The sequence below is a fragment of the Vulpes lagopus genome, chromosome 6 (genome assembly GCF_018345385.1).
Source record: "Vulpes lagopus strain Blue_001 chromosome 6, ASM1834538v1, whole genome shotgun sequence".
In the NCBI taxonomy this organism is placed as follows: domain Eukaryota; kingdom Metazoa; phylum Chordata; class Mammalia; order Carnivora; family Canidae; genus Vulpes; species Vulpes lagopus.
In genome coordinates, this window is record NC_054829.1 from 133,382,717 (window position 1) to 133,409,691 (window position 26,975).

Consider the following 26,975-nt stretch of genomic DNA (forward strand, 5'->3'; position numbering starts at 1 on the left):
GCCGCTTGCACGTGGCTCCAGAACCAGCTAATGTGCAGAGGCCAAGTTGGAATCAGGGTTTCTTGCTTTCCAATCCGGCGTCCCTTGTCCCCATTACGCCGGGCTGTATTTCCAGGACAGGCGGCCGCTCCCTTTCCCTCCGCCAGGCGCTCTCTGCCTGTGCAGCACGTGGCTCTGACCTTTCCGCTAGCTCGTGAGTGCCCCCCCGCCCCCCGCCGTGATCATTCTGGTGCAAGCAGCCAACGCAGACAGTCCCTGGATTGCTTCCTGCAGTTTCACTCACTCACCTGGCTGGAGAGTGACATCAAGCAGGCGACCAACACTGGGGCGTCTGCCCCAATCCCGATGTGCTCTCCCTACAGAGTGACACGCAGTTGATCCCACCAGCCCCGCGGGGGCTCTGAGCAAGTCACAGGGTGGAGGACGCTCACTGGGGTTGCGCATCTCTCTGCAGAAGGCTCTCCACGCTCCCCGGCTGAGCCGCGCTGCACAAGGAGCCAGAAGACCGCAGCCCCGTACTCCTTGCCGTGGGCAGGCCGAGCCGCGGCCGAGCCTCGTCACCTGTATTCATCTCACAAAGCCTTAATCAGAGCTTAGGGTTCCTTTACGCCACAATTTCAAGAGCCTCCTAAGCTTTTCCAAGCGCTATCTAGAGCTGTACCATCCAGTGGGGAGTCATTGTTTGGAGCACTAGGCTTGTGGCGACTGACTTGAGGTGTGCTGTATGCATCAAATACACGTCAAATTTATACAACATGGCATGAAAAAAAAGGGTGTGAAATAATTCATTATTCATGCTAATTATGAATTAGCATATATAATTCCTTGACCTGATTATATTTTGTACATATTGACTTTAACAAAATATTAAAATTAATTTTGCCTGATTCTTTTTAATTTTTTAAAAGCACGGATTAAAAGAAAATAAAAATAAAATAAATAAAATAAAATAAAATAAATAAAATAAAATAAAATAAATAAAATAAAATAAATAAAATAAAATAAAATAAAAATAGAATAAAAATAAAAATAAAATAAAATATAAAATAAAATAAAATAATAAAATAAAATAAAATGAAAAATAAAAATAAAAATAAAAATAAAAATAAAATAAAAATAAAATAAAAAATAAAATAAAATAAAATAAAATAAAATAAAAATAAAAATAAATAAAATAAAATAAAAAAATTAAAATAAAATAAAGTAAAATAAAATAAAAAATAAAATAAAATAAAAAAAAATAAATAAAATAAAATAAAATAAAAAATAAAATAAAATAAAAAATAAAAATAAATAAAATAAAATAAATAAAAATAAAATAAAATAAAATAAAAAATAAAATTAAATTAAAAATGAAATAAAATAAAAATAAAAATAAAATAAAAAATAAAAATAAAATAAAATAAAATGAAAAATAAAAATAAAATAAAAAAATAAAAGCACGGACTACTAGAAAATTTAAGATATATGGCACACATTTGTGGCAATCATAATATTTTCATTGAAAAGTGCCTGTTTAGAGGTTAAATGAATATATCAATAATAAATTGACCTCTTCTCATAAAACTGCATACAGGAACTGTGGTATAAGTTTGAAAGGTCTTTGAAGAGCTAAAGTTGACAGCACTAGGTCAATATACAGCATCTCCTACGGCCACCCAGAGGACAGGCCCTTTTTCACAGCCCACGTACTTTTCCTTCACCGTCAACTCTAACAGACATGGTCACAACAGGTTCCCATCACGTAGGAAGGGAAAGAAGACACAGGAACTAGTCACAGTGAAAAAAGGTATCAGAAAAAAAAGGGGCGGGGCCTCCTGGGTGGCCGTACGCACCCCGGGGGGGGGAGCACTGGCGCCCGAGCATCACTGGGGACTTGCAAGTCCCTTCGGGTGGCTCAGGGCCCTGGCCTCGTTATAACAGCTTTTTTGGGGAAGATTTTATGTACTTATTTGAGACAATGAGTGAGCAAGCAAGAGAAATAGAGAGAGAGAGAGAGAGAGAGAGAGGGAGAGAGAGCGAGTGTGCCCACAAGGGGGGGGTGCAGAGGGAGACGCAGCCCCCCAGCAGGGACCAGGGCCAGGGTCACGACCTGAGCAGGGCGGGCAGACGCTCAAGCAGCAGTCCCAGGGGCCCTCGGCCTCCTTAGCCCAACTGGGTCCAGGCTCCTTCATCGTGCGCAGCCCAGGGGCCCTCGCCGGGGATGGCCCCCGCCCAGGCCTAGGCCGACCGCACAGTGTCTCCTGCTGCCCTCGCAATTCCCACAGACTGCCAATGGGGCGGACCCGGGGCCGCAGGTGCCCCCTGTCCCCCCGGGCGGCGCAGCCTGCACCTGCCGACCCCCCGCCTGCTCCCCGGCCGGACCACGCAGGGCGTCCGTCGCTCGTCAGCCCGGGCAGGGCCACTGCAGACTTGCCTGTCGGCCACGAAGGTGAAGGCGGGTTCCCTTGTGGGCACTGCCGGAGGCCGGGTCGGGGCTCCCCGAGGGGCCCGAGGCGGCCGGCGCCCCAAGAAGTGCCCCCCGCAGCCCCGTGTCATTAGCTGCCACACGGCACAGGGGCGGACACCCACCCGATGACCTTGGGAGTGACGCGTGTGCCCCTTTGAACATGGGAAACACTTACCCCGGCCTCCGGCGGGGGATCCTGGTGTTCAGGCAGGACACTGGTTCGAACCTACAGAGAAAAACCAAACATTTTCTGTGTGATTTCGAAACAGGACGCAGGGCCAGCAGCCCCTCCCAGTGCTGGGTGCCACGGTCCGCCGTGGCCATGGCCATAGCCCGGGGTCACCACGACTGCAGCACCTTGGAGCACCTGCTGCAGCGCCTGGCACCGCCGGTTACACTTGCTCAGCGCCCGATTCGCCTGCGTAGACACGACTCTGCAGCCTCCCTGGCCCCGCGTCTAACACAGACACAGCCGCGCCGTAGGGAATCCCCTTCACCCTCGCCCTTCGACAGTCCAGGGAGGAGCTGCTTTGGGGAGGGCCCTTCCATGCCCTCCCCACGAAGAGCCTCCCTCCAAACGGGCAGCGAACCCGCCGTCTTTACAGGCCACCCCTCCCGCTTGGGGGGTCTGGGCCAAACTGTCAGATACCATGACCGAAATTCATTTGGAAACTAATTCTCAAGTGGGGGGAGAGGGAAATAGGGTAAAACAAAGAGCCGCCGGGGAAGCTCTTCCTAGGTTTGCAGGTGCTCCCGGAAGCCTCAGCCCCTGAGATGAGCAGCGGATGCACATCTCCGCCGGGCGCTCCCGGGGACCTCGCAGGCCCCGGCTGCTCCTGCCCGCCCGGCCCCGGGCATGAGGTCTAACGTGCAGCCCAGTCGATGCGTCTCCATTTAAGGAAAAAAATGTTTCAAATGAAAAGAAATCACAACGATCTTTCTCACTTAGGAAAGAGCCAGTAGGAGCAAGAAACACATGAAGCCTGAATCCAGTAGATCCTAATTTGCAGTCAGGATTGGGAACGCGGAGCAGCGGACAGGCGAGCTGTTTACCTGGATTGCAGAGGGAAAGCAGGACGGAAGGGGAGACGAGCCCGGACACGACGGATCGGCGTCCTCGGGGTCATTCGGCCCCGGTCCCGACGGAGGAGCAACACGGCCGCTTACGACTGGCACTCTCTGCGGGTGCTTTCAGTCCCCACATGCCCGACCCTACCTGGTCCATCCCCCAGGTGGGGGGACACCTGGAACACTGCTCGGGGTGCCACGAAGGTTGAACCAGTTCCTCCGGGCCGACTACCCTTCCACACGGTGTCCGCCTCCGTGCAGAGCGCTTGGGCGGGGGGAAACTGCATGATGCTCTTCCCTTGTGTCTGCGGGGCAGACCCAACACCGTCGCTGGCACAGTCTGTCGGTCCTGACGGCTCAGCACTGTTCACCAGAGCACAGCGTGAATGACGGGGCAGACCCCAACAGAGTGAGCACCACCACGTGCGTGCAGAAGGCACTCAGCTCAGGATTCACGACAGAGCGCCCACCGGCTCAGGGCCCCAGCGCGTGAACGTTCTCAGGTCCGGGACGTTCGGGTGTCCCGCTCCGACTCACGAGCTGGAAACCATCAGCTGGCCTCGGAGGACGAGGAGCCTCCGTATTAGCAGGAGACCAGCGGGCCGTACGGCGTGCGCACGTATAGGGTCTCGCCCTCTTTCCCTCACACACGCACCCACCACGGCACACACAGAGACCGTTAACTCTCCGTCTCTGCGTCTCTCTACATATACGGACGCAGACAGTCCTCCCCCTTATCCACAGCTTCACTTTCCACGGGCTCATTATTACCCACAGTCAACCGCCCTTTGAGGAAGCAGAGGATCATCCTCATGACGCACCTTAAGGTCAGAAAGAAGGTCAATGCCGGCGTGACGCTACGTCATGCCCCTCACCGTATCTCAGCACACAGACATCATCATGAGAAGGGTGAGCACAATACAGTAAGATATTTATAGACAGAGAGAGAGACCACATGCCCATCACTTTCATTGCAGTGCATTGTTATAATTGTTCTATCTTATTATTAGTTATGGTTAAACTCTTAATTTATCAATTAAACTCCAGGATAGGCACGTTTGTATAGGAAAAAACACGGTATACGTAGGATTTGGTATTATCTGTGGCTTCCGGCATCTCCTGGGGGTCTTAGGAGTATCCTCATGAATTAGGGGGGGCTACTGTATGCACATTCACACACGATACATATAGGGGACATATATAAAGTGTATATATATATATGCTGTACACTATACGTATATAGTGCACATATATAAATGCCTACTATACATATATATACAGTGAATATATTCACACACGTATATATTTGCTTATGCATCCTTTTAAGAAAATATCTGACATCCAAATAACATCAGCCAAAGGGAAACGCTTGAATTTAGAAATACAGAGAAAGAAGTCAGACCCTGGTGGAGGTCAACATATACAGGACTGCATGAGGCGTGTGGAGACATACATATACTTTATATACACACATATCAAAATAACGTAATGATACGACGTTGTGTTGATCCAATGTCGGATATAATATTGAAAAAGGTAGTATAATATTCACAATTACTGCAGTGTGGTCGTTAAATTGATATTGGTCTTAGCAGAACATATATTCCTTAGAAATATAAATAAATTGTTACAGAAAAATAAATATTCTTAATCTAAAGTTCTGCACTGTGAAAAAATCTTAATACATCCATGGACTAGTTTGCCATTTCCAATGTGTGTACATGTGTGAAGGAGAGAGAGAGAGAGAGAGAGAGAGGAAAAAGAATGAACTTCCCTTTACATAGCAGAAGTATTTTTAAAAATGTGTGTCACATTTTCCCAAATCAGGGCATGTTTAAAACACTAGCAGAGGGACGCCTGGGGGGCTCAGTGGTTGAGCGTCTGCGTTCGGCCTGGGGTGTGACCCTGGGGTCCTGGGATCCAGTCCTGCATCGGGATCCCTGCAGGGAGCCTGCTTCTCCCTCTGCCTGTGTCTCTGCCTCTCTCTCTCTGTCTCATGAATAAATAAATAAAATCCTAAAAAAAAAAAAAAAAAAAAAAAAAAGACACTAGCAGAGTTCCTGAGTTAGAGGAATTGATAAACAAAACTGTAAACCAGTTTTGAATTTTATGAAGTCAGATTTCCATATGAAACATTTGTTTAAAAGAGTTTTACACATAGGCCTGAAACTTTTATATTTAAGGTCAATGGTACGAATGTTACGGTGTATCGGCTCTACACTGATGATGCTTTCTCTTGCATAATATATATCCCTCCTTACAGTGAACACACAGTAGGTGGCGAGTACTGGATTTACCAGAAAATAAGGTCCCATTCCTTCTCTTTGAGACTTCAGAGTCTAGTGGGTGGGACAAATATATGAATAAACTCAGTATGATTTAACACAGGCTTTATGGAAATGTGAGCACTTTTCTACGGGCATTCAGAGTAAGGAGTAACTAATTCAGACTGCGAATGTCAGCAGAGACTTCACAAAGAAATAGTCTGGGTATTGAAGGATGAGTAGGAGTTTTAGGCAAGGGAGATCATGACAAAGCAAACAGGGTGTTGCATAAAAGGCACGTGTCACGAGGTTGTTAAAGGCTATTCGTGTTTGGAAAAGAGTATTTATACCATAACATGAGGGTCATCAGGGGAATGGAAAGAGTTAAATATGTTGGGAAGAGAGTTTGTGGCCATTTGCTGTCCGTCATGTTATAGAACTGGAGCTTTAGGCAATGCATAGGCAACGGGAAGTCAGGAAAGACCCTTGGGTAGAGGAGTGACACTCTCAGAGCCCCCCGCGGCATCCCAGCTCTGCCCTGGGTCGCAGTGGAAGAATTACTTAGCTTCTCTATGCCAGTTGCCTTTCGTCTTTATGTTAGTTATCTTTAGCGTACAGTTAATGGTAGACCTCATAGGTCGCTGCAGCACATCTCTCCAGCACTTGGAACAGCACCTGACACTGAGGGTTACCTCATTAGGACAGACTCTCCCCAGATAACCTCCTTTTCTTAGGAAGGAAGGGGGGAGTGAGAGAAGAGGGAAGAAGAAAGAGAGGAAATGAGGGGGGATGGGAGAAAAAGAAAGGAGAAGAAGAGAAGAGGAAGGAGGGGACAGGAAAAAGAGGAAGATGGAGACAGGGGATAGGGAAAACTGAAGGAATATGTCACTGAAGGAACAACAACAAGAAACAAAAACAAAACCTTGGGCTGATTTAGATGAGGCCTCCCGATGAGGAAGGGATGAAGAGCGGCCGGCACTGCGACACCTGGAACACTCCCGCTCATGGGCATGTCACGCCTCCTGAGATTTACTGGCCTTCCTCGGGAATTCATTTTCCCTTTTTGGGTCTTATTAGCAATCTTCCTCCCTGGTTTTCTTTATCATGCCCCTCCTTGTCCTTCCTGGAATGTGGAATGTCTGTCTGACTACACATTTCAAGTCCTTATAACTTCCTCTTGTCCAGACTTTTAGGATATCAAATAAAGAAAGATCACGTAATAGAAAGGATGATGTAGATTATATATTCCGTCTTGAAAGTTTAAGTTTCTCGTAAAACCAATTCAATCCTTTTTATTTTTCATACGCTCAAACATCGAGATACTACATTTACCTAGAAAAAGAAAAAAAACCCCAAATACCCGGTAACATATAGTGACTTATACTCAATCTTTCATGATATCCCCGTAGACTAGTTCGTAAGCTTTAATGGCTCCGAGCAACGGGTGAACGGAGCTCTGCAACGCTCTCATCCGCGGCCCGACCCCCCTAGAGTAATACAGGGGGGTATAATACAGTAATACAGTAATACAGTCCCCCTAGAGTAGCCTTGCTACGGGGGGCACGGGGAGCACAGGGGACACGGGGAGCACGAGGAGCATGGGGGGCACGGGGAGCACAAGGAGCATGGGGGGCACGGGGGGCACGGGGGGCACGGGGGGCACGAGGAGCACGGGGGGCACGGGGGGCATGGGGAGCACGGGGAGCACGAGGAGCATGGGGGGCACGGGGAGCACGAGGAGCATGGGGGGCACGGGGAGCACGGGGAGCACGGGGAGCAGGGGGCACGGGGGGCACGGGGAGCACAGGCGCGGCTGCCGGAGAGTAGGGGCGGGGGCCTGCTGTACTCCTCGTCGGTGAGTGACACTGAGGCAGCAGCGCGGCCTCGCGCCAGCCATCCCTGAGCATCCAGACCCAGAGAAAGGGAGGCCACGATGCCCCGACTCCACGCGCCAGGGTCCCACGGCCGGGCCTCGTGCGGTGAGACCATCTGCTCACCGTGAGGCGAAGCAGGAGCAGCTCTCGCCCGGAGGAGCTCGGCTGGAGGCAGGGCGGATGGCACAGATCCAGCACAGAGAATCTACTTTGCTCCAAATCCGCCCACACTGCAGATCTCCGGCTTCAGGACCCACCCTCGTTTGAAGGGTGACCTCTTTAGGACAGACTCTCCCCAGATAACCCCCTTTCTGAGGCGACTGTGCCATGTAACGGGGCCCAGTCCCAGGGGTACGGCCCAGGACTCCGCAGAATGTGTGCGACCTGGGGCAGCGGGCCTGGGGCCATGGCAGAAACCTGCCCACCCCGAGGGTCAGTCCTAAACTGCCGCTGCGCTAAAACACTGAAGTTTGGATCTTTACATTTGTTTCGGCAGCCAGTGTAACTTAGACCCTCCTCTTATTTTATTGTTTTTAAGGTTTTATTTATTTATCCATGAGAGAGAGAGAAAGAGAGAAAGACACAGAGGCAGAGACCCAGGCAGAGGGAGAAGCAGGCTCCATGCAGGGAGCCCCATGCGGGACTCGATTCCAGGACCCCGGGGTCACGCCCTGGGCTGAAGGCAGACGCTCAACCACTGAGCCCCCCAGGTGTCCTCCTCCATTTATTTTAAATAAAAATTTGGATTCCACTTATGGCTACGAAGAAATAAAGCCAAATAGCTCCTATTAGATCCTAGTTCAGTCTTTCAATGTCAGCAGACTCGCCTTCACTAGGGATTATGGTCCAGTGACTCTTATCAACACGGGCAATCTCAGAGATTAAGAAGACGCGGGGTTCCTCGGCCATAGGTAATAATGACAACGCGGCGAGGGTCAGAACACAGAATTGGGACGTATCATCTTCAATCGTCAGAGACTTAGCAGCTGCTCTTAGATATTGATTTTCCAACTCTTTAATTTTTGTTGTGGATAGAAAATAATGATCTATGTACAAACTGAAGGGTTCACACCCTAGAACCCTGGAGATGGAAGGGATCTTAGTGTGAACCTAGAAGAACCACCTCTGTGATGTGAAAAAGTTATAGGAAATATCCCTGAGGGGCGCATCTACATTTTCTCCCTGGACCTGTTCCACCTCCAGCTCACTATCTTACTGATCAGTGTTCGAGAGATAATGTTGCAAATTCACCTGCCCACAGGCTCCAAACAGGTTAATGAAAGACCTGGGCTGAGCCTGAGACGCCATGGGGAGTGGAGAGGAGTCTGGCAAAAATGGAAATCACGTTCTTATTCTATGAAGAGCAACGATTCCATTATTCCGCTCCAAGTGATAAAAAAAATCCCTGAGGAAAACTCCTCCAATTATCAACAATGATTAAACCTAATTCTTTTGTAGACGGGTGATTATTAGTATCTATTTTTGGACAGAAAGTAGCCTGGTACAAAAGGTCAAATAGGTCCAGGACTGTTTTTAAGGGGGCGGGGGGAGGGGAAGTACTTTAATCCTAAAGCCAATTGTTCTTAATCTCCACGGCACATGACAATCCCCCGGAATATTTTTTAGTGCCAGTTTCCAGGCCACATTCTAAAATAATTAAATCGGAATCTCTGACGGAAGGGTCTTGGCATGTGTAATTATTAAGGCTCCCTCTCCACTTAATTCCAATGCACAACATTAAGGGCTACTGCTCTAAGTTAAGGGCTACTGGTCTAGGTTAGGGGCTACTGGTCTAAGTTAGGGGCTACTGGTCTAAGTTAGGGGCTACTGGTCTAGGTTAAGGGCTACTGGTCTAGGTTAAAGGCTACTGGTCTAGGTTAAGGGCTACTGGTCTAAGTTAGGGGCTACTGGTCTAAGTTAGGGGCTACTGGTCTAGGTTAAGGGTTACTGGTCTAAGTTAGGGGCTACTGGTCTAGGTTAAGGGCTACTGGTCTAAGTTAGGGGCTACTGGTCTAGGTTAAGGGCTACTGGTCTAAGTTAAGGGCTACTGGTCTAGGTTAAAGGCTACTGGTCTAGGTTAAGGGCTACTGGTCTAAGTTAGGGGCTACTGGTCTAAGTTAAGGGCTACTGGTCTAGGTTAAAGGCTACTGGTCTAGGTTAAGGGCTACTGGTCTAAGTTAGGGGCTACTGGTCTAAGTTAGGGGCTACTGGTCTAGGTTAAGGGCTACTGGTCTAGGTTAAAGGCTACTGGTCTAGGTTAAGGGCTACTGGTCTAGGTTAAGGGCTACTGGTCTAAGTTAGGTGCTACTGGTCTAGGTTAAGGGCTACTGGTCTAAGTTAGGCTCTACTGGTCTAAGTAAAGGGCTTCTGGTCTAAGTTAAGGGCTACTGGTCTAAGTTAAGGGCTACTGGTCTAAGTTAAGGGCTACTGGTCTAAGTTAGGGCTACTGGTCTAAGTTAAGGGCTACTGGTCTAAGTAAAGGGCTACTGGTCTAAGTTAAGGGCTACTGGTCTAAGTTAGGGCTACTGGTCTAAGTTAAGGGCTACTGGTCTAAGTAAAGGGCTACTGGTCTAAGTTAAGGGCTACTGGTCTAAGTTAGGGGATGTTTTGTGCACGTCAGCGTCCATACCTCACTTCCTACTGGCCTGCGGCTGGTCAGGACGGCCTGAGGACCGCCCCTTACAGACTTGCTATAGAAACGCAGGGTCTCAGGCTCACCTCAAACATATGGAATCGCAGCCTTCGTTTTACTGAAGCTCCCAAGTGATTCACATGCACGTTCACGTCTGAGAAGCTCTGGTCTAGGAGAGTGCTCATGAGTGAAACAGGTCAGGGATGAGAATGGCAGACATTCGTTTGCACAAAAACATGCTTGAGATAAGGAACAGGGCTTGTTCTTCCGGTTATGAAGGTATCTGGTATTGGTTTTTTTTTAAATGTCAAGCATCCTTAAAAGCTCCAGATAATGTTTTCTATCAGAGATGCCCTTCTGTTTCTTATGCAGATGGAGAAAGGGTTGCTCTCACCGTCAAGTCAAGGACTGATCTGGGACAGAGCTTGGCTGGAATTGTGAGACTCAGGGTGGTGGGCTGCGTCTCCACTTCTCTCACCCTTTCATCGCCGCCCCCACCCCCACCCCGAGTCTCAAAGGTGCGCGTCACAGCCCTAACCACCAGAACCTCAGAACGTGATCGTATCTGCAGATGGGGCGATCAAGCTAAGACGAAGCCATGAGTGGGGGCCCTGACGCAACGTGGTTGGGCCTGATAAGGCCACCAAGAGGCAGCAGGGTGTGACCCAAAGGGACCATGCTCAGAGCCTGCAGGAGGGTGGCCGTCTGCAGGGCAAGCAGGGAGGCCTCGGAAGAAGCCAGCCCTGCCAACACCTGGGTCTTCAACTTCTGGATTCCTCTGCCTCAAGAAATACTTCTGCTGTGGAAGCCGCACAGCGTGTGGCAGCTGGCTGAGGCCGCGGTAGCCAGTGAGCAGGGACACCGAGTCTACCCCGCTGCAGACGGGTGGAGCCCACCCCACCGGGGCCTTTGACCCAGGAGTTGCGGTGGCGCGTCCCTGGCCCAGCCGACGGCACTCGGGCCCGCGTGGGGTCTCTGCGGGGCTGCTCACTCGGAGCCCCTCGCTGCACCGTCGGGCACATGGCTCTGGGGGCAGCGCCCTGGGACTCAGAGCCCCTTTGCTCCCCAAACCTGTCACTTCAGCCGCGCAGAGACCCCAGGGCATGTGCTGGCCTCTTGGTGCCCCTGCCACGGCGGGTGACGCAGAACCTGCTGAGCTGGTGGCTGGAGGGCCCTAGTCCCCCCGGGGCAGCCCCCGGGCTTCTCTGCCATGTCCCCCTTGTGCAGCCCCCTGACGCCCTGGGAGGCTTCGTGGCTCCCTGGGGGACTCTAGCCACTTCCCAGCCCACGGCCAAGCACAGAATTCAGGGAGTGTCTTCCGTGGAAAGGCGTTCACAGAGGCTGACAACCGACTGCGGGTCCCTTACTTCCTCCCACGGGAGCACGGGGGGCGGGGGGCAGCCGTGCGGGGGGCGAGGGGCAGCCGTGAGGGCGAAGACCTCCACCTGCTTGCTTGTGGGATCCAGGAATCCGCCAATGCCCCAGGAGGAAACCGGGGCTCCTGAGAGCGCTGCGCCAACAGGCTCCCCCTCGTCCACAGCCTGGGTTTACAGGGCGCTTCTGTGCCTGCCTGCTGACCCGGGACACCTGTGGGAGCAGGCCGGCTGCTGTCTAGGGGGGTCGGGGTGCCCCCCTGCCGACCCGGGGCACCTGCGGGAGCAGGCCGGCTGCTGTCTAGGGGGGTCGGGGTGCCCCCCTGCCGACCCGGGGCACCTGTGGGAGCAGGCCGGCTGCTGTCTAGGAGGCGTTGGGGTGCCCGCCCCCCTGCTGACCTGGGGCACCTGCTGGAGCAGGCAGGCTGGTGGGGAGGGGGATGTGCAGGGTGGTAGGACTTGGGGGGGTGGGAGGAGGAGGACGCGGGGCCCTGGGTGGGGGAGGACTCGGCTCCCACAGTTGCATCTACACACGCTGCAGCGTCCACACAGCCCACACCCGCAGCGGCCCCTCCACCGCCGCCCCCCACGGCCCGTCCTCTCTGCTCCCCAAGACGCAGCAAGAGCCATGCTGTCGGGTGGAAAAGTGGGAAAGCCATGAGGCCCGAGGCTCTGTGGCGGGTTGCACGGGGAAGCCCGCGACCCCCTGGAGACCTCCTCCCCTGGAACGGGATGGCCTCCGCTCCTCCCCACCAGGGGACCAGGACCTGCCAGCCAGACCTCGGGGGCCTCCGGGCCACCTACACCTTATCACCTCTTGCAATCCCCTAATCCTGTATTGTATTATCATTGCTTTGCCCCTTTTACAGGTAAGGACACTCAGTTTCAGAAAACCAGATTCATTTGCTTACGGTCACTTCAACAGCAGCCTGAAGATCAGACTTTATTACGACTATAATTTTTGGCAGATGGGACTTCCAAGGGTTCCGGGGCCCCCAGGCTGCGGCCTCCACGCCCCGACGGCGTCCATCGCTGTCTTCCCCGGGGCTGCCTCGTGCCAGTTCCAAAGGCCAAGACCCTAGTGGCCTCGGGGAAGAGAAACGCAATTCATCACATCACATCACCAGGCTGGGACACAGGCTCGCGACGCCCTAGCGGCCCAGCAGAGCACGGCGGGGGCCACCGCACAGCCACCAGGGACGTACCGCGGACACGGCAGGTGTAGACGCATGTGCCGCTCGCCGAAGTCATTAGTTCCCGCGCTGCAAGCCTAGGTGATCTGCAGGTGGCCCTGAAACAAACTCCTGTGCTCCGCTCGGTATTTCGGGAGGCCACGCACAGCCCCGGTTTCTGTAACCCCCCAGAGGCAATCACCGAGCCCCGGGTAAGGATGGACGGATTTCTGAGCTCAGCCGGAGCGTGTGCACAGCTGAGCAACCACGGGGCAGGCCCAGGGGAAGGGCCCCGAGAGGCCCCGGGAAGCCGGCCCTGTCCCGGGCATCATCCGGGGTGATGTCAGCCCCTCTGCGGCTCCACCACCCTGGCTTCCTCCCCGCTGAATGTCGCCGGAGCGGCCAAGGCCCTGGGACCCGGCGCCGCCGGCCGTGGGAACCACCTGAGGCGGCTTCCGAAATGCTGATGCCAGGGCCCCTTGGCTGACGTGGCTCGGTCACGCAGAACGTTCCATCAGTGCTTTCCCTTTCCATTTAACCCTAAAACAACCCTATGAGGAAACTGAGGCTCACACTTCTGGTAGCCGGGGAACGAGAATCAAAAGCAGGTCCCACGTCCAGAGCCCAGCACGGGGCTCGATCGCCCCACCTGAGACGGGAGGCTCAATGTTGGTTGTTTTGTTTTGTTTTGTTTTGTTTGTTTTTTGGGGTTTTTTTTTGTTTTTGTTTTTGTTTTTGTTTTTTTTTTAATGAAACTCCAGTAGCCAACACGGGGTGAGCGCACGATGCGGCGGCAGGGACCGCCAGCAGCACCAACACCCGGTGCTCATCGCGCCAGGCGCCCCCTTACAGCCGCACCCGTCGGGCCCAACCCTAAGTGCCTGCGCACCCGCAGGAGGGGGGGCCCGGGCTAGCCTGCACCCCCCGCGGAATTCCACAACCGCGGCCTTCGCCCCGTCTCCCGTGGCCGCACCTTGGGCGAAACTCACGCCCCGGGTCCCCTACACAAAACACGATGGGAGGTGGAAGGAAAGCTCACCGTCCCCGCCGCGGGGGAACCGGGACGGAGTGGGGGGAGGCCTCCCAAAGGCGCACGGCTGCAGAGCGCCCCGAGTCTACCGCACGGAAGTGCCCAGCCCAGCGCCGTGAACTCCGCCGGGGAAGTCGTGACCTGCGTACGGATGCTCCCGTAGGAAGATGGAGCCACGAGGTCGGGAACACCATCTGGTGAAGCCGAGGGCGCCTTCTGCTCCCGGAAGGCAGGTGCACGCCCGCCGCATCCTGGACACGACAGGAGGAGCCAGGACACAGCGCCCGCCCGCGGGTCAGGTCGCATCCAAACCATCGAGCAGCAGTTCTCCAGTGTGCTGCGACCGAGGATCTGCAAGGCCTAACCATTCCCATAATAACTCTAAGCTCCCTTTCCCCTTTTCTTCTCTCCTCTCACGAGCACGGGCGCCTACGAGAAAGGTGATTCCACGACTAGTAACTGGACGCTGGAGGGATGTGCAAAGTGGAAGAGCCATGCCAGTGCTCAGGATGCTCCCTTAGCTCTCCAGACTGCAGCCACTGCCAGGACACGCGTTATGTACGCGGGTCTGTGGGAGGTTTATTGTTTGCTATTTGCAATACGTTTATAAAGGTCTATAAATTTTATCAATTTTCTTGTTTTTTTAAGATTTATTTATTTATGATAGACACACACAGAGAGAGAGAGAGAGAGAGGCAGAGACACAGGCAGAGGGAGAAGCAGGCTCCATGCAGGGAGCCCGATGCGGGACTCAATCCCGGGACCCCAGGGTCACGCCCTGGGCTGAAGGCAGGCGCCAAACCGCCGAGCCACCCAGAGATCCCCTCAATTAATTTTCTAAGTTTTGATTTCTAAAGTGGCAAGAATCCATAGTCCCCTTCGTTAAAGCTGGTCTGTGTTTGACTGATTCGATGCTTTTATGCGGGTGCAGCCGACACCCAACATTACCCGAGCTTCAGGAGCACGACGCGGGGACTTGACGTCTGTCGTCGGTGACTCCCATAAAAGCCCTCTGGGATTCCCAGCATCCGAGAGCACACGCAGGCCTTGAAGCCGAAAGCCTGATAGACCCTGCTACTGATGATCTTCAAAATTTGGGATTCGCCTTTCATGTCTGCAAGGTCAGACTTACTATTTTTAAGCAGGTTTTTTTTTTTTTTTCTATTTTCTGCAGTCTCGCTCAGAGATGGATGTGATGGACGTGCCCTAGGGCAGCCTCTGAAGTCACTGCAGTTCCCCGAGCGTGTCTTGCTCTTACCAGCCTCCACACACCTTTGCATACGTCGGTCTTAGGTCATCCTAAAGATTGAGGAATACGGCTGCAAACACAGAGCGGCCACTTGTTGGACGTCTATTCCAGCATCGACAAGAGATAGGAAACCCCAAACCGGATAAAGTAGCAGGTTTGAACGACAGGGACCCAGGGTGATGGAATAATGGGATAGCTGGATGGGGACACTTGGCCTACGGCGGTGGGAGCTGGTGACTTTGATCAAAACCCAAATAAAAATTAAAAATAATAAAAAAAAATAAAGAAGAGCAATCAGCTGAGAGACAGAGAGAGAAAAAGAGAGAGAGAGAGAGAGAGAGGAGAAGGGCAGCCCGGGAAAGAAACGGGAGGTAGAGTCAGAGAAAGGCAGGGCTGCAGTTGTAAATCTCCTGAAATCACTAGTTTCTCGCAGGGTTTTGAGCCCCAGGACTCGTGTGATCTTTTTCCTGCTTTGAGAGTATTACGCTGATTCCGTGCAGAGAGCAGACTGCGGGTCCAAATGGAAAGGATGAACAACCAGGAGTCGCTGGCCAGGTAGAGTTTTATTACCACTATTCTACGTTTTCCGGAGTATAGGTCCAGCTGGGTTCGCAGGGTTTAGGAGGATAACCACGGGGTAGCCTCAAGCCATTAATTTCGTTCCCAATATTTATAGAAAGCACTTTGGTACCGACAGAGAAAGATGCTGTATAAATCTCCTGGGTATACGGTTACAGTCATCTATGAGGATAACGATGCTCGACTTGTCGTAAGGATATTTGTGGACGAATAGTCATTTAAACAAATTTAGCGCTGAACAATAAATGTTGTGCCAGTTATATCGTATTTACATCATATTGAAGGATAGCACGGAGGCTGAAATACGAGAATATCCAGAAAAGGCCTGGCACTGTAACGCCCGAGGGAACTCAGTTCCCCGAAAAAAAAAATTATGAATAAACTGAAGATAACAGAATTATAATTACTGAAGATGCTTCTATGAATAAGAAGGTTTATGAAAAAAATAAATAAAAATTTTAAAAAATTAACAACAACAACAAAAAAGAAGGTTTATGGATGGATTCAGCGCTTCCGGCAAGCACCTGTGACGGCAGAAATTGGAAAAGATCGTCCTTGTTGTCTCTTGGCATTTGAGCCGTATCAGCCCGCGGTGATTCAAAGGCCCGGTGGCAAATAATGACGCGCGGACAGAAGACGGGAAAAGAGAAGAACAGCACCTTTAATTTTTAAGCAAAACCTCCCTTTTCCAGCACAAAGGACCATTTGGCAGGACTTCTGAAAAGCATCTTTCTAGGTGGATACAGCTGTGCACATCCCTGGGCCTGCCTTGAAATACACATTAGAAATCCAATTCTGGGTTTTTTAAGTTAGCGTGTGGCACGTTGTACAACTGCACTGGAGCCGCAGCATGTGGGAGCCAGCTTTGCCATTTCCCCCCCCCTTTTTTTTTTTAAAGATTTTACTTATTTATTCATGAGAGACACAGAGAGAAAGGCAGAGACCCAGGCAGAGGGAGAAGCAGGCTCCCTGCAGGGAGCCCAATGCAGAGTCTCGATCCCGGGACCCTGGGGTCATGACCTGGGCCGAAGGCAGACAGACGCTCACCTGCTGAGCCCCCGGGGTGCCCCAACAGTTAAAAATCCTTAACAACTGGAATACGGTGCATGTTGTGTGCTTAAAGTAAGTTTGTATTTAATGTTCCTGCTGCCCCAGGCCTAACGAGGGGGGCTAAACTGTAACGAAGGGGCTCAAAAAATCTGAGAGGAAGCTACTTAAAACTAAGTGCACGAAGCCAAATCCATTCCCAGGAACACGAGAAACAAGGGACGCCTGCACAAGCCCTTCTTATCAACCGTCCTATTCACCTCTGGGAGCAGCCCCTCCCGCGGTGTCACCAAGGTGCAGCGGCCGAACCCCCCCGCCGACCGGGGTGCGCCCTATTACACACAGCAGGTGGGACCCCGGGCGAGAAAAGGGTCGGCGGGCAGCCGGATGCCCCGGGCTGGACGGGCCCCTGGCGACCCCGCACCCCCTCGGAGCCAGGCCCTGGCCTAGCCCACCTGAAAGCGACCCACCCGAATCGGTGGCTTCTGCGGGATGAGGTCCCCTGGCCTTGTAGCCCCCAGGGTGCGGGGCGGGGGTCACGGGGGTCACGGGGGCCACGGGGGCAGGGGGGGGTCAGCACAGCACGGGCGCCAGGGGTGCAGACTGGGAGCCGGCCCACGGGAGCTCAGGGACCCACCTCTAAAGAAGCAGCGCAAGGCAGCTGCACTCCAACCGGTAACTCGAAGATGAAACCATCTTTAGTCTCGTATCTCAGGGGTAAGACCACGTCCCAGAAAGCAGTGACTTTAATTAATTTTAGACTCGGCAGGACCCCACTGCCTGCCTGAGAGCACTATCTGTTCAATCCGACTCTCGGCGGCTGCTGAGAAATTCTTTTAAAATCAATGGAAACTTTGGTCATGGGAAAGCGGCAGAAGCACCCGGAGACTCTGGTCTCATGACACGTCCGGGCTCCGGGGTCAGTTCGAAGTGCCCTGGCAGCCAGCACTGGATGCTTCAAAATCTTCTCTATCTTTGGCGTCTTTGATTGTGGGTCTTCACAGGCCACAGGCCACGTTACGCAGCAAAATGCTCAGGAAAGTATGTTCACCCGACGCGCCGCAGAGCGGAAAAAACCTGAGGTTGTCAGCACATCCTCTGGTCCATAAATAGACATTTATTCCCGGGACTTCTAGACTAGAGTCAAGACTCTTAGGGAAATCTTCCATTAAGGAATTTAGAGAATGTGTTCCAACTGAGCAAACTCAAGTTTTTCTGAGGGAATGAACCATGCCAATAATTCTACCCCCTTTTTAAAAAAGCTGATTTAGGGGGGAAAAAAAAAAGCTGATTTTCAGAAGAGCTATCTTGTGTAAGTTTTGATTCCTATATAATAGGATACATAATACAGCAGTCTGGGCTTACGGGACCACATTTCAGGGACCTCAGGCAATTTTATATTTAGAAAAAAGAAATTTATGGCACTATAATGAGACTTTATTCTTGGCTCTTTCCCTTAAAATAAAACATCGGTGGGGTAAACATGGCTCGACGTTTAGCACAGGTGTTGTGATAATAGATTGCTAGCCTTCAAAGACACATCAATATTCATAAAAGAGCAGCGGAACACAAGAGTAATAAGCGCGATTCTTAAATTGAAAAAGAAATAATTCCCGGTGACCTTGAGACGTGACTAGGTAAGCTTATTAAAGAAGGGGGAAAAGAAAAAAACACGTATAGTAAGAAAAAAATAGAAGGGAACAAAGACAGGATCACATTTATCATCATGAAAACCCTTACAGGAGCGTCCTATCATTTATGAGCAGAGAGGGGTCAGGACTAGAAAAGGCACAGAAACCACTTAAATCAACAACTGATTTTTGCAAAATAAAAATTCTACTTTTTTTCCCCCGCCCGCTTCATGGATGTTACAATCGACAGATAAAAACTACCTATGCTTAAGGTATTCCATGTGATGATCCCATAAATGTAGACGCTATAAAATGATCACCCCAATCAAGTCAATCACCATATCCGGTACGTCGCATTAATCACATTTTTATGTGTTGTGAGAGTACTTAAGAGCTCTCTTACTAATTTTCTTTTTTTTTACTGATTTTCTAATTTTCAAGCATATGATAGTATCGTCAATTATAGTCACCGCCCTAGACGTTGGATCCCCAGAACTTCGCCTTATAATTGGAAGTGGGTTCCCTTTGACCAAAATCTCTTTCAAGGCCTCTTTAGGCCCAAACTCAAAGTTTTATTCTTCCTTTAACAACTTTAAAAATCTCAGACATGTACCCACGATGAAAGCCTGCAAACACGGAGGACGGAAGACCCATAACCATCTCAGGTGCCCTTTGATCACCGTAATGGAGAGGGCGCGTGGGCCTGTCCTGCTGGACTTGCGGGCGCCATGATCTACGTCTGCGCTCTTACTCCCGGAGTCAGGGGTCAGACCTGCAGTACTGGAATCACCTGGGAGTTTCCTTGAAATGCAGAGTTTTAGGTCCAGCCCCAGGCTGCTGAATTAGAGCCTGATTTCACAAGCTCCTCAGGGGCCCTAAGTGCATTAAAGCTTGAGAAACCCTGGAGGGAAGGATGCACTCTTTCAGATTGGCGGATGGTCGGCTGAATGACCAGATTTTTCCTTTCCAGCCTTTAGTAGTCTTCAAAATCTGCTTTGTAGAAACTGGGGAAACTGGAAAATGACAGCACATTGAGGTAAACGTCTATAAAGATACATTTTAAGACGTTACATCACAACAGGGCTCCCATATGGGAGGACCTGGGTCAGAAGCGCCTTATAATCCAGAAGTTAAGGTAACTACACACCTGGCCATCAGGACAGGACTAGATTTACCTGTTTTTTTGCTTTTTTTTTTTTTTTTTTTTTTAATGGTAGTACATGCGGCGTTTAGGCAGTTGGCGGATCGCCTTTGGATGCCGGAACGATGCATTCTTCAGGGAGCAGCCCCTGGAATGCCGGCCTCCTCCGGCCTCCTCCGGCCTCCTCCAGCCTCCCAGAGATAATGCCTGTTACTCAGCAGACTGCCTAATCTGTCTGCGACTTCCTGGGAAAAATGCAGAGAAGAAACATCAAGTCTCTCCAAGGATCCAAGAATTCCCAAAGCAGCTGGGGGAGTTATAAAAAGAACAGCATTTGACCACTTCCATGGGAGCTTCTTCACTTCTCCCATTTTCTTTATTAATAGTAACCCCGACCAAACCTGTCCACGATGAACCCAAAACCTCCAGCGAATTGGTTCCTAACAACGGCTTGGGGCCAGGATGCTCCTGTCCCCTGGCCTCCGCGCAGCTCTGGCACTCGTCTAGTCGCAGCCACCTCCACCCCGACCTTCCACCCTGCTTCTTCGACCAACATCGTCTTTAGAATTCAGCTCCTCTCCCTCATAACCCCAAGCTTCCTGTCCAACTAAAGGGTGATCTGCTTTCCACCCACCAGAAGCAAAGCGATATTAGTGCAAAGCTGACCTTTCTGTATTTACTCTCTATTCAGATACCTTGTTAGGCTATTTATGTCTAAATGCTCAACAACTAAACGCCACGCAAAATCTTAAACTAGCCCCTTCGGTCATCAGACTGCAGAAACGGAGCATGAAAAAGTGACTTTTACAAAGTTGTTCATCTGTTCTCATCACAAAGAAAACTGCATGATCACGTATGTGCAGTTTAAATAAATACAAATTAATGCCAATATAACCACCACGAGGGGAAGAAGCCCAACAGCGCCAGCAGCCTCCTTCCTGAGACTTTCTCCCCGTACAATCCCAATCGTTTCCACCAGAGATGACCATTGTCCTTTTGTATGATTTCCTCTCTCTTCCTTAGAGCATGTTATCACCAAAACACACCCCTCAATAAGAGGATGAGGGCTTTCTATTGCCCACCTTTCCACTTCATATAAAATACATAAATACCATATATATTCCTTTGTCTTGCTTTGTTAGCTCAACTTTTTTTTTTTTTTTTTGAGGTTTATCCGAGCTGTTGCATACAGCTCAGGTCCATTTCTTTTCATTGCCAGATTGTGATTTATTGTATGGCTATCCCATAATTTATTTATCCCTATTACTCTTGCTGGATATCTAGATTATTTCCACGTATCAGCTGGAATGAACCGTTGCTATGAAATCCTTGCGTGTGTGTTCTGGGGCACGTGCACGAATCGCTTTCCAGCAGAAGAATTATTAAGTCTTTGGAGATCACGTCTTCAACTTGACTAGAATGCTAAATTGTTCTCCAAAACGCTTTTATCATTTACCTCCACCATATGGAAATCTTGCTTCTTTATCAACACTGAAAATTATTAGACTTGTTCGATTTCTGCCAACTGCTGATATGTAATTATACCTTACTGTAGGGGATCCCTGGTGGCTCAGCGGTTTGGCGCCTGCCTTTGGCCCAGGACGCGATCCTGGAGTCCCGGGATCGAGTCCCACGTTGGGCTCCTGGCATGGAGCCTGCTTCTCCCTCCTCCCGTGTCTCTGCCTCTCTCTCTCTCCCTCTCTCTGTGTCTATCACAAATAAATAAATAAATCTTTAAATAAAAAAAAAAAAAGATTCTATACCTTACTGTGGTTTGAATTAGCATTTCTCTGATAACTAATAAGGCTGATTCCCAAATGTTCATTGGTCACGTTGATGATCTCTTTGGTGGATCATTGATTCAAACCTTCCGCCCTTTTTTTCTATAGATAGTTATTATTTGTCTTATTTATAAGCTCCTTTATATATTTTATATAAAAAATATATATAATATATATATATAAAATGGATCTTCATCTTTGTCTGGTTATGTGGTTTATATATATAATATATATATATAAAATGGATCTTCATCTTTGTCGCAAATGTTGTCTTTTCATGGTGTCTTTTTCACCTGACTCTGTTCATATTCAAAAGCATTAGGACAAAAAAAATAAATAAAAAATAAAATAAAATTTTAAGAAAAGCATTAGGACAAGGTGAGGAAGAAACAGTATGTAATCATGCACCTTTAAAAGAATGCAACCAGTATCATTATCTCTAACTTTGCATTCTAGAAGTCATCTTTCGGCACTTACATGCCTGTTTTCAACTCCAACATCCCTGACTTGCCCATGTATTGCTTTGCAAATGCTTTCAAGACTCTGCTCCCCAGGCGTCTGACACCTCGCCTTCCACAGAATCCTAATGCCTGGATACGGACTTATACCTAACAAATATCCTAATTAAAAAAAAAAAAATCCAGTTGGTTAAGTGTCACACAAGAGGCTAACCATCCAATTGTCCCAATAGTTTATAAATAAAGGCAACCTAGAAAGAACAGCGTAGCCTGCACGTAGGGATCTGCTCATTTGCCTTCACATAGGCCCATCGAATGACTGGGTTGCTTTCTCTTTTTCTTGCTTTTCAAACTCAATGAGATAAGGCTCTCAAAGCCTAACTGCCTCATTGGTACTAAACATTTCCTATTAATCTGTTTTGATTATCGCAAGCCATAAAGACACTTGCATTTCAAGGTTCTCATTTCCATGTATTGGAATTTGTGCGAAGGGTACCCAATCCTATTTTGCTGCTCCAGGTCACAAACTCCACCCCTTTGTACCCCGTCTTTGGTCTCTAGGGGCTGAGCTCACTGGAACATATCGCGGGGCTTCCTCGTCCTCCGTCCTCCGGCTTTCAGTTGGGGCCTAATGGTGCAACTGGGAGGCCCCAGATGGGAAGGAGGGGTCAGACTACGGATGCCCTGGGCTCCCTTCCTGAGGGGTAGCTTATGGCCAGCCATGCCCCTTGACGAAGCTGGTCTGCACTCAAGTGTTTCCTGGAAGCTGCTCCCCCCTCTCTCCTTCAGACCTGGAGTGGTAATAGCTCTACCACTATTAAACCAGGTTACTGAACTACTCCTTGTGGTTCTACTTTGCAAATAGCCCCTTTGTACACACACCCTCCTGGAGTCAACCTAATTTGCCAGAGCCATCTGTTTCCTATTGGGACTGTGACTGATACAGACTTAATAGCCATGCTTGTGTGCAAAAAAGAGAAGCAGAACAAAGCATTAAGGTAGATTACCGGAAGCGATGCTTTCCGGGACTCCTACATTAGACAGACAGAAGCAGAAGGACCCTTTCCCACGGAGCTTGCAGAATAATCAGGGAACATGGAAACTATGCGGGGTCCTGGGAATATAATAAATGATGGAGGACAAATCACCCTTCCCCTTGGAAGCATGGGCTCCTCTTCCCAGCTCTGGGTTGTAGAACCCAGTTACTACCTTCAGAGAGGTGGGGGCCGCGCTTCCCTCCCACAATCCTTCACACCCTTTTGCTTAAACTCACTCATTCTCACTACAACATTTTGAAACTAGAGGGGACACTACTTAGTGTCGGACAGTGCACTAGGTTTCAAGGGACCCCATCGATCCTGGCTCTGAACTCCATTCAGTTGTTTTTTTTTTTCCCTTTACAGGTTTTTTTTTTTTCTTTCCCTAAAGAGAAAAAGGTGGTTCAGTTGTTGCTTATTTATCTGTGCTCATTGCATAGACCTCTTATTTTCTCACGCTCCAATACGGTATTGGAGAACACAACATTTTCCTCTTATTTGTAGTTCATGCAAAACTCAAAAACAATGATTAAGCCAGGAACAGATTAAAATTAGCTGCCTGAATACCTCAGAGCGCTGCAAAGAAGTATTTTTATTCCTCCGCTACGAGGCTGTCTTCTAGCAGCAAAGCCTTATTATTTATATAATGTGGTCATCTAAAAGCCCTTTTGGAGAAACTTCACAGTCCCACAGTCCTTGCCGTGCAGCTTCATTTGACTCCTTGAACACAGCTGAAAAGAACCTGTTTTTCGGTCGTCGCTCCTCCCCCAATACCGCTTAGAACCTTAATAATAAAGGTGGCAGGTAAAAATTTAAGGAGCCTTCTCCATTATCTTATGTTGCAGGAAACTTTGTAGTTTTGAGGTTTAACGATGTATTCCTAATTTTATATTCATCATCATGCTAATAAGGATGTAAAACATTGTTTTGCGTTGAAGCATTCTGTGCCTCCCTTCATTAAAAGCACTAACAGGCATAAAAAAAAAAAAAAAATACAGCAATGAAAGCTCCTGCGAGGGATCCCTGGATGGCACAGAGGTTTGGCCCCTGCCTTTGGCCCAGGGCGCGATCCTGGAGACCCGGGATTGAATCCCACGTCGGGCTCCCGGTGCATGGAGCCTGCTTCTCCCTCTGCCTGTGTCTCTGCCTCTCTCTCTCTCTCTCTCCCTCTGTGACTATCATAAATAAATAAAAATTTAAAAAGAAAAAAAAAGTAAAGAAAGCTCCTGCGAGCGAGGGTCTGTTAACACCACCGAGGGCAGGGCACAGAGAGGTCCTACAAGTGAGATCACTAAGGGGCAACGCGTGAAAACAGGCAACAGCGGCGGCTCCTCCCTCCCTGCTCACCTGCAGGACGGGCAGCCCAGCTCCCGCAGGGAGAGCCCAGGAAGGCTCAGCGTGGGGATGCGCGGCTCCCGCAGGTAGCGAGGCAGCGGGACAGGAGAGCCCGCCTCGCTCTGCCCCCGGAGGAAGGATCGCCCCCCTCTTTAAAAAGACACGACTCAAAAAAATAAAAAATTACAAAAAAAATAAAAAATAAAAAATAAAAAGTAAAAAAATAAAAAATAAATAAAAAAAAAAAGACATGACTCCACACGGGGTCCTCTTAGCCTGTGGGGCAGGGGAGCCCCTGGCTGTAGGCCTCACCTCCGCTAGCAGTGACTGATAGGACTGAGCCCGGGGTGATCCCATCACCGAGACCTGTTTGCTCATCAGGCTTTACCATGTGGAGAAAAAAGGGGACTGTCATTTTTTTGTTTGTTTGTTTTTTTCAACCTCTTTCCTAAAACATCAGGCCTAAAACTTCACAACGATAGCATCCTACTCCAGGAACTTACAGTGCGGTTCATAATGCATTTGTGTTAATTTACAGAGACTCTGATGATAAGAATTAAGATCCACCTTTTATTTTTTTTTCTCTTTTTTTTTTAATTTTTATTTATTTATGATAGTCACAGAGAGAGAGAGAGGCAGAGACACAGGCGGAGGGAGAAGCAGGCTCCATGCACCGGGAGCCCGACGTGGGATTCGATCCCGGGTCTCCAGGATCGCGCCCCGGGCCAAAGGCAGGCGCCAAACCGCTGCGCCACCCAGGGATCCCCACCTTTTATTTTTTTAAAAAGATTTTATTTATTTATTCATGATAAACCTAGAGAGAGAGAGAGAGAGAGGCAGAGACACAGGCAGAGGGAGAAGCAGGCTCCATGCAGGGAGCCCAACGTGGGACTCGATCCCGGGACTCCAGGATCGCGCCCTGGGCTGAAGGCAGATGGCTCAACTGCTGAGCCCCCCAGGGATCCCCAAGATCCACCTTTTAAACAGAAAAACACTACACAGGCCCTACTGTGCTTACTACTGAATATACAAATCTACTTATATGGTGGCGGCCACCCTCTCCCTTGACCCATTCATTACTTTATCGAAAACCAAAGTGAACCTCTACGTCAGTGTCATTTGGCGTCTAAATCAACACCACACTTATTTATGTTCCTAAGCAGATGTCTTCAGACGCACACCTGGTTTATCTTAAGGAGTCCATTAGAATTAAGAAAGTCCCCAAACGTAGAAATTAAATGACTTAAGTTACACTTTTAGAAAGTGATGGAACTGCATGCAGACAACCTTACGTAGTTGTATTTTATGTCATTTGTGTTTTACATAGACGGGAAAACGTAGTGTTCGACACGTGGGTATTGAGTCAGTAGCATCCAGCTGTGACTCTCAGCAACGGTGACCCCGGTTAATTTATGCTTAGTGGGATCGGAGAACCTCAGGGCGGCCCTTGTGGTCTCTGTTCCCCGGTGCTGATGTCCTGTACACCCCCCTCCCTTGCCTTCGGTGTGGACACGACCAGTGACTGGCTTCTAATCCAGAATATGACAAAGGTGACAGAGTGTTGGTCTTGTGATTGTTAGGTTACACGGCAAAGAGGATCAGATGTCACCTTGGGATTATATCACATTAGGTAAGACTCTGTTTTTAGCAGACGGGAGCCAGAGATGCTTGATGAAGTCAAGGGCCATGCTTGAAGAAGCTCACGAGGCAAGAAGCTGCTGGTAGCTCCCGGGACCTGAGGCAACCTCAAGCCAGAAGCCAGTGGAAATCGAAGGGTCACCGCTGTGCGGCCTCCAGGAACTGATTTCTGCCCAGACCAGAAGGAGTAGGGCAACAGGTGCCTCCCTGATTGAGCCTCCAGATGAGATCACAGCTTGGCTGACCCCCTGACTGTAGACCTGGGCGCAGGTCTCGACTAAGCCCAAGTCCCGACACAGAGGAACTATGCAGTACGAACCTGTACCAAGATGCTAAATTTGTGACAATCTGTTATGAACCGAGCTACTCCTCAAGTTCTCTGCATGTAAAACAGAAACACCAGAATCTCCCAGAGTAGTCGTGGGCATTAAGTGCAATACCTTCGTGAAGATGCAATCAAATAAAGTACTGACTAACCAAGAACTTGACAAATCCAATTTTATCACATCTGATTTTTGGAGCAGCACTAAATAAAACTGAGAAATGGGAAGAAACTGGGCTTGAGCCTCGTCCCCTCATCCTTTCAAGCTCTCCCCGCCTTTTCCCTACACTCAGCTCTGACAGGTTCCATTTTTCTTCGTAGCGGCGGATGCTGAGGATCAAAGAATCTATTTCAAGGTAGGAAATCTTAGAGTAGCTTGAGCCACACCAGAAAGACAATCGCATCTTCTGCCAGGACGCACGAATTGCTGCATATTTGCACAGAGAATTAAATTAAAGTTACCGGGGGATGTATATAAGCATATGAACATCTTCATAATATATAACAATTTCAAAATAGACCTCTTCTATTTTGTATAGGGAAATTTTGCTGAAAAAGCATTCACGTTCCTTAATAGCAGTCTGAAGTATCTTGCTTACTGCCTTGATCTTGAAACCGAGCTTTATTTATTACTCTCATTTTGATTTCAGATCATTTTAATTACCAATAAAAAGCGAGGACCAACACCGGATGGATTATGACTTCTGTGGATGCACTTAAAGCTGGAATAGTAAGTAGCCTCATTCCAAAGGTTCTATAAACCATTTTTATAAGTGAATGCTCTCATAAAGAAATTTGGAAGGAAATCCTGTTATTCGTGGAGAAAGGCAAAGCAAAGAACGACCGGTACTTTAAGTGCGTCGAGTACAAATCAACGCGGCCAACTGGAAAGTGT

At 49.4% G+C, this 26,975-nt stretch overlaps 1 protein-coding gene across 6 annotated transcripts in view; it reads right to left on the bottom strand.

Annotated features, from left to right (window-relative positions):
* Positions 1–26,975, bottom strand: part of INPP4B (inositol polyphosphate-4-phosphatase type II B) — a 707,856-nt gene that overhangs the window by 245,668 nt on the left and 435,213 nt on the right. For all 6 annotated transcript variants that reach the window (XM_041758016.1, XM_041758014.1, XM_041758011.1 and 3 more), the window contains one exon: positions 2,625–2,675. In XM_041758016.1, coding sequence (XP_041613950.1) covers positions 2,625–2,675 — 51 coding nt within the window. The remainder of the gene's footprint in view (positions 1–2,624; positions 2,676–26,975) is intronic.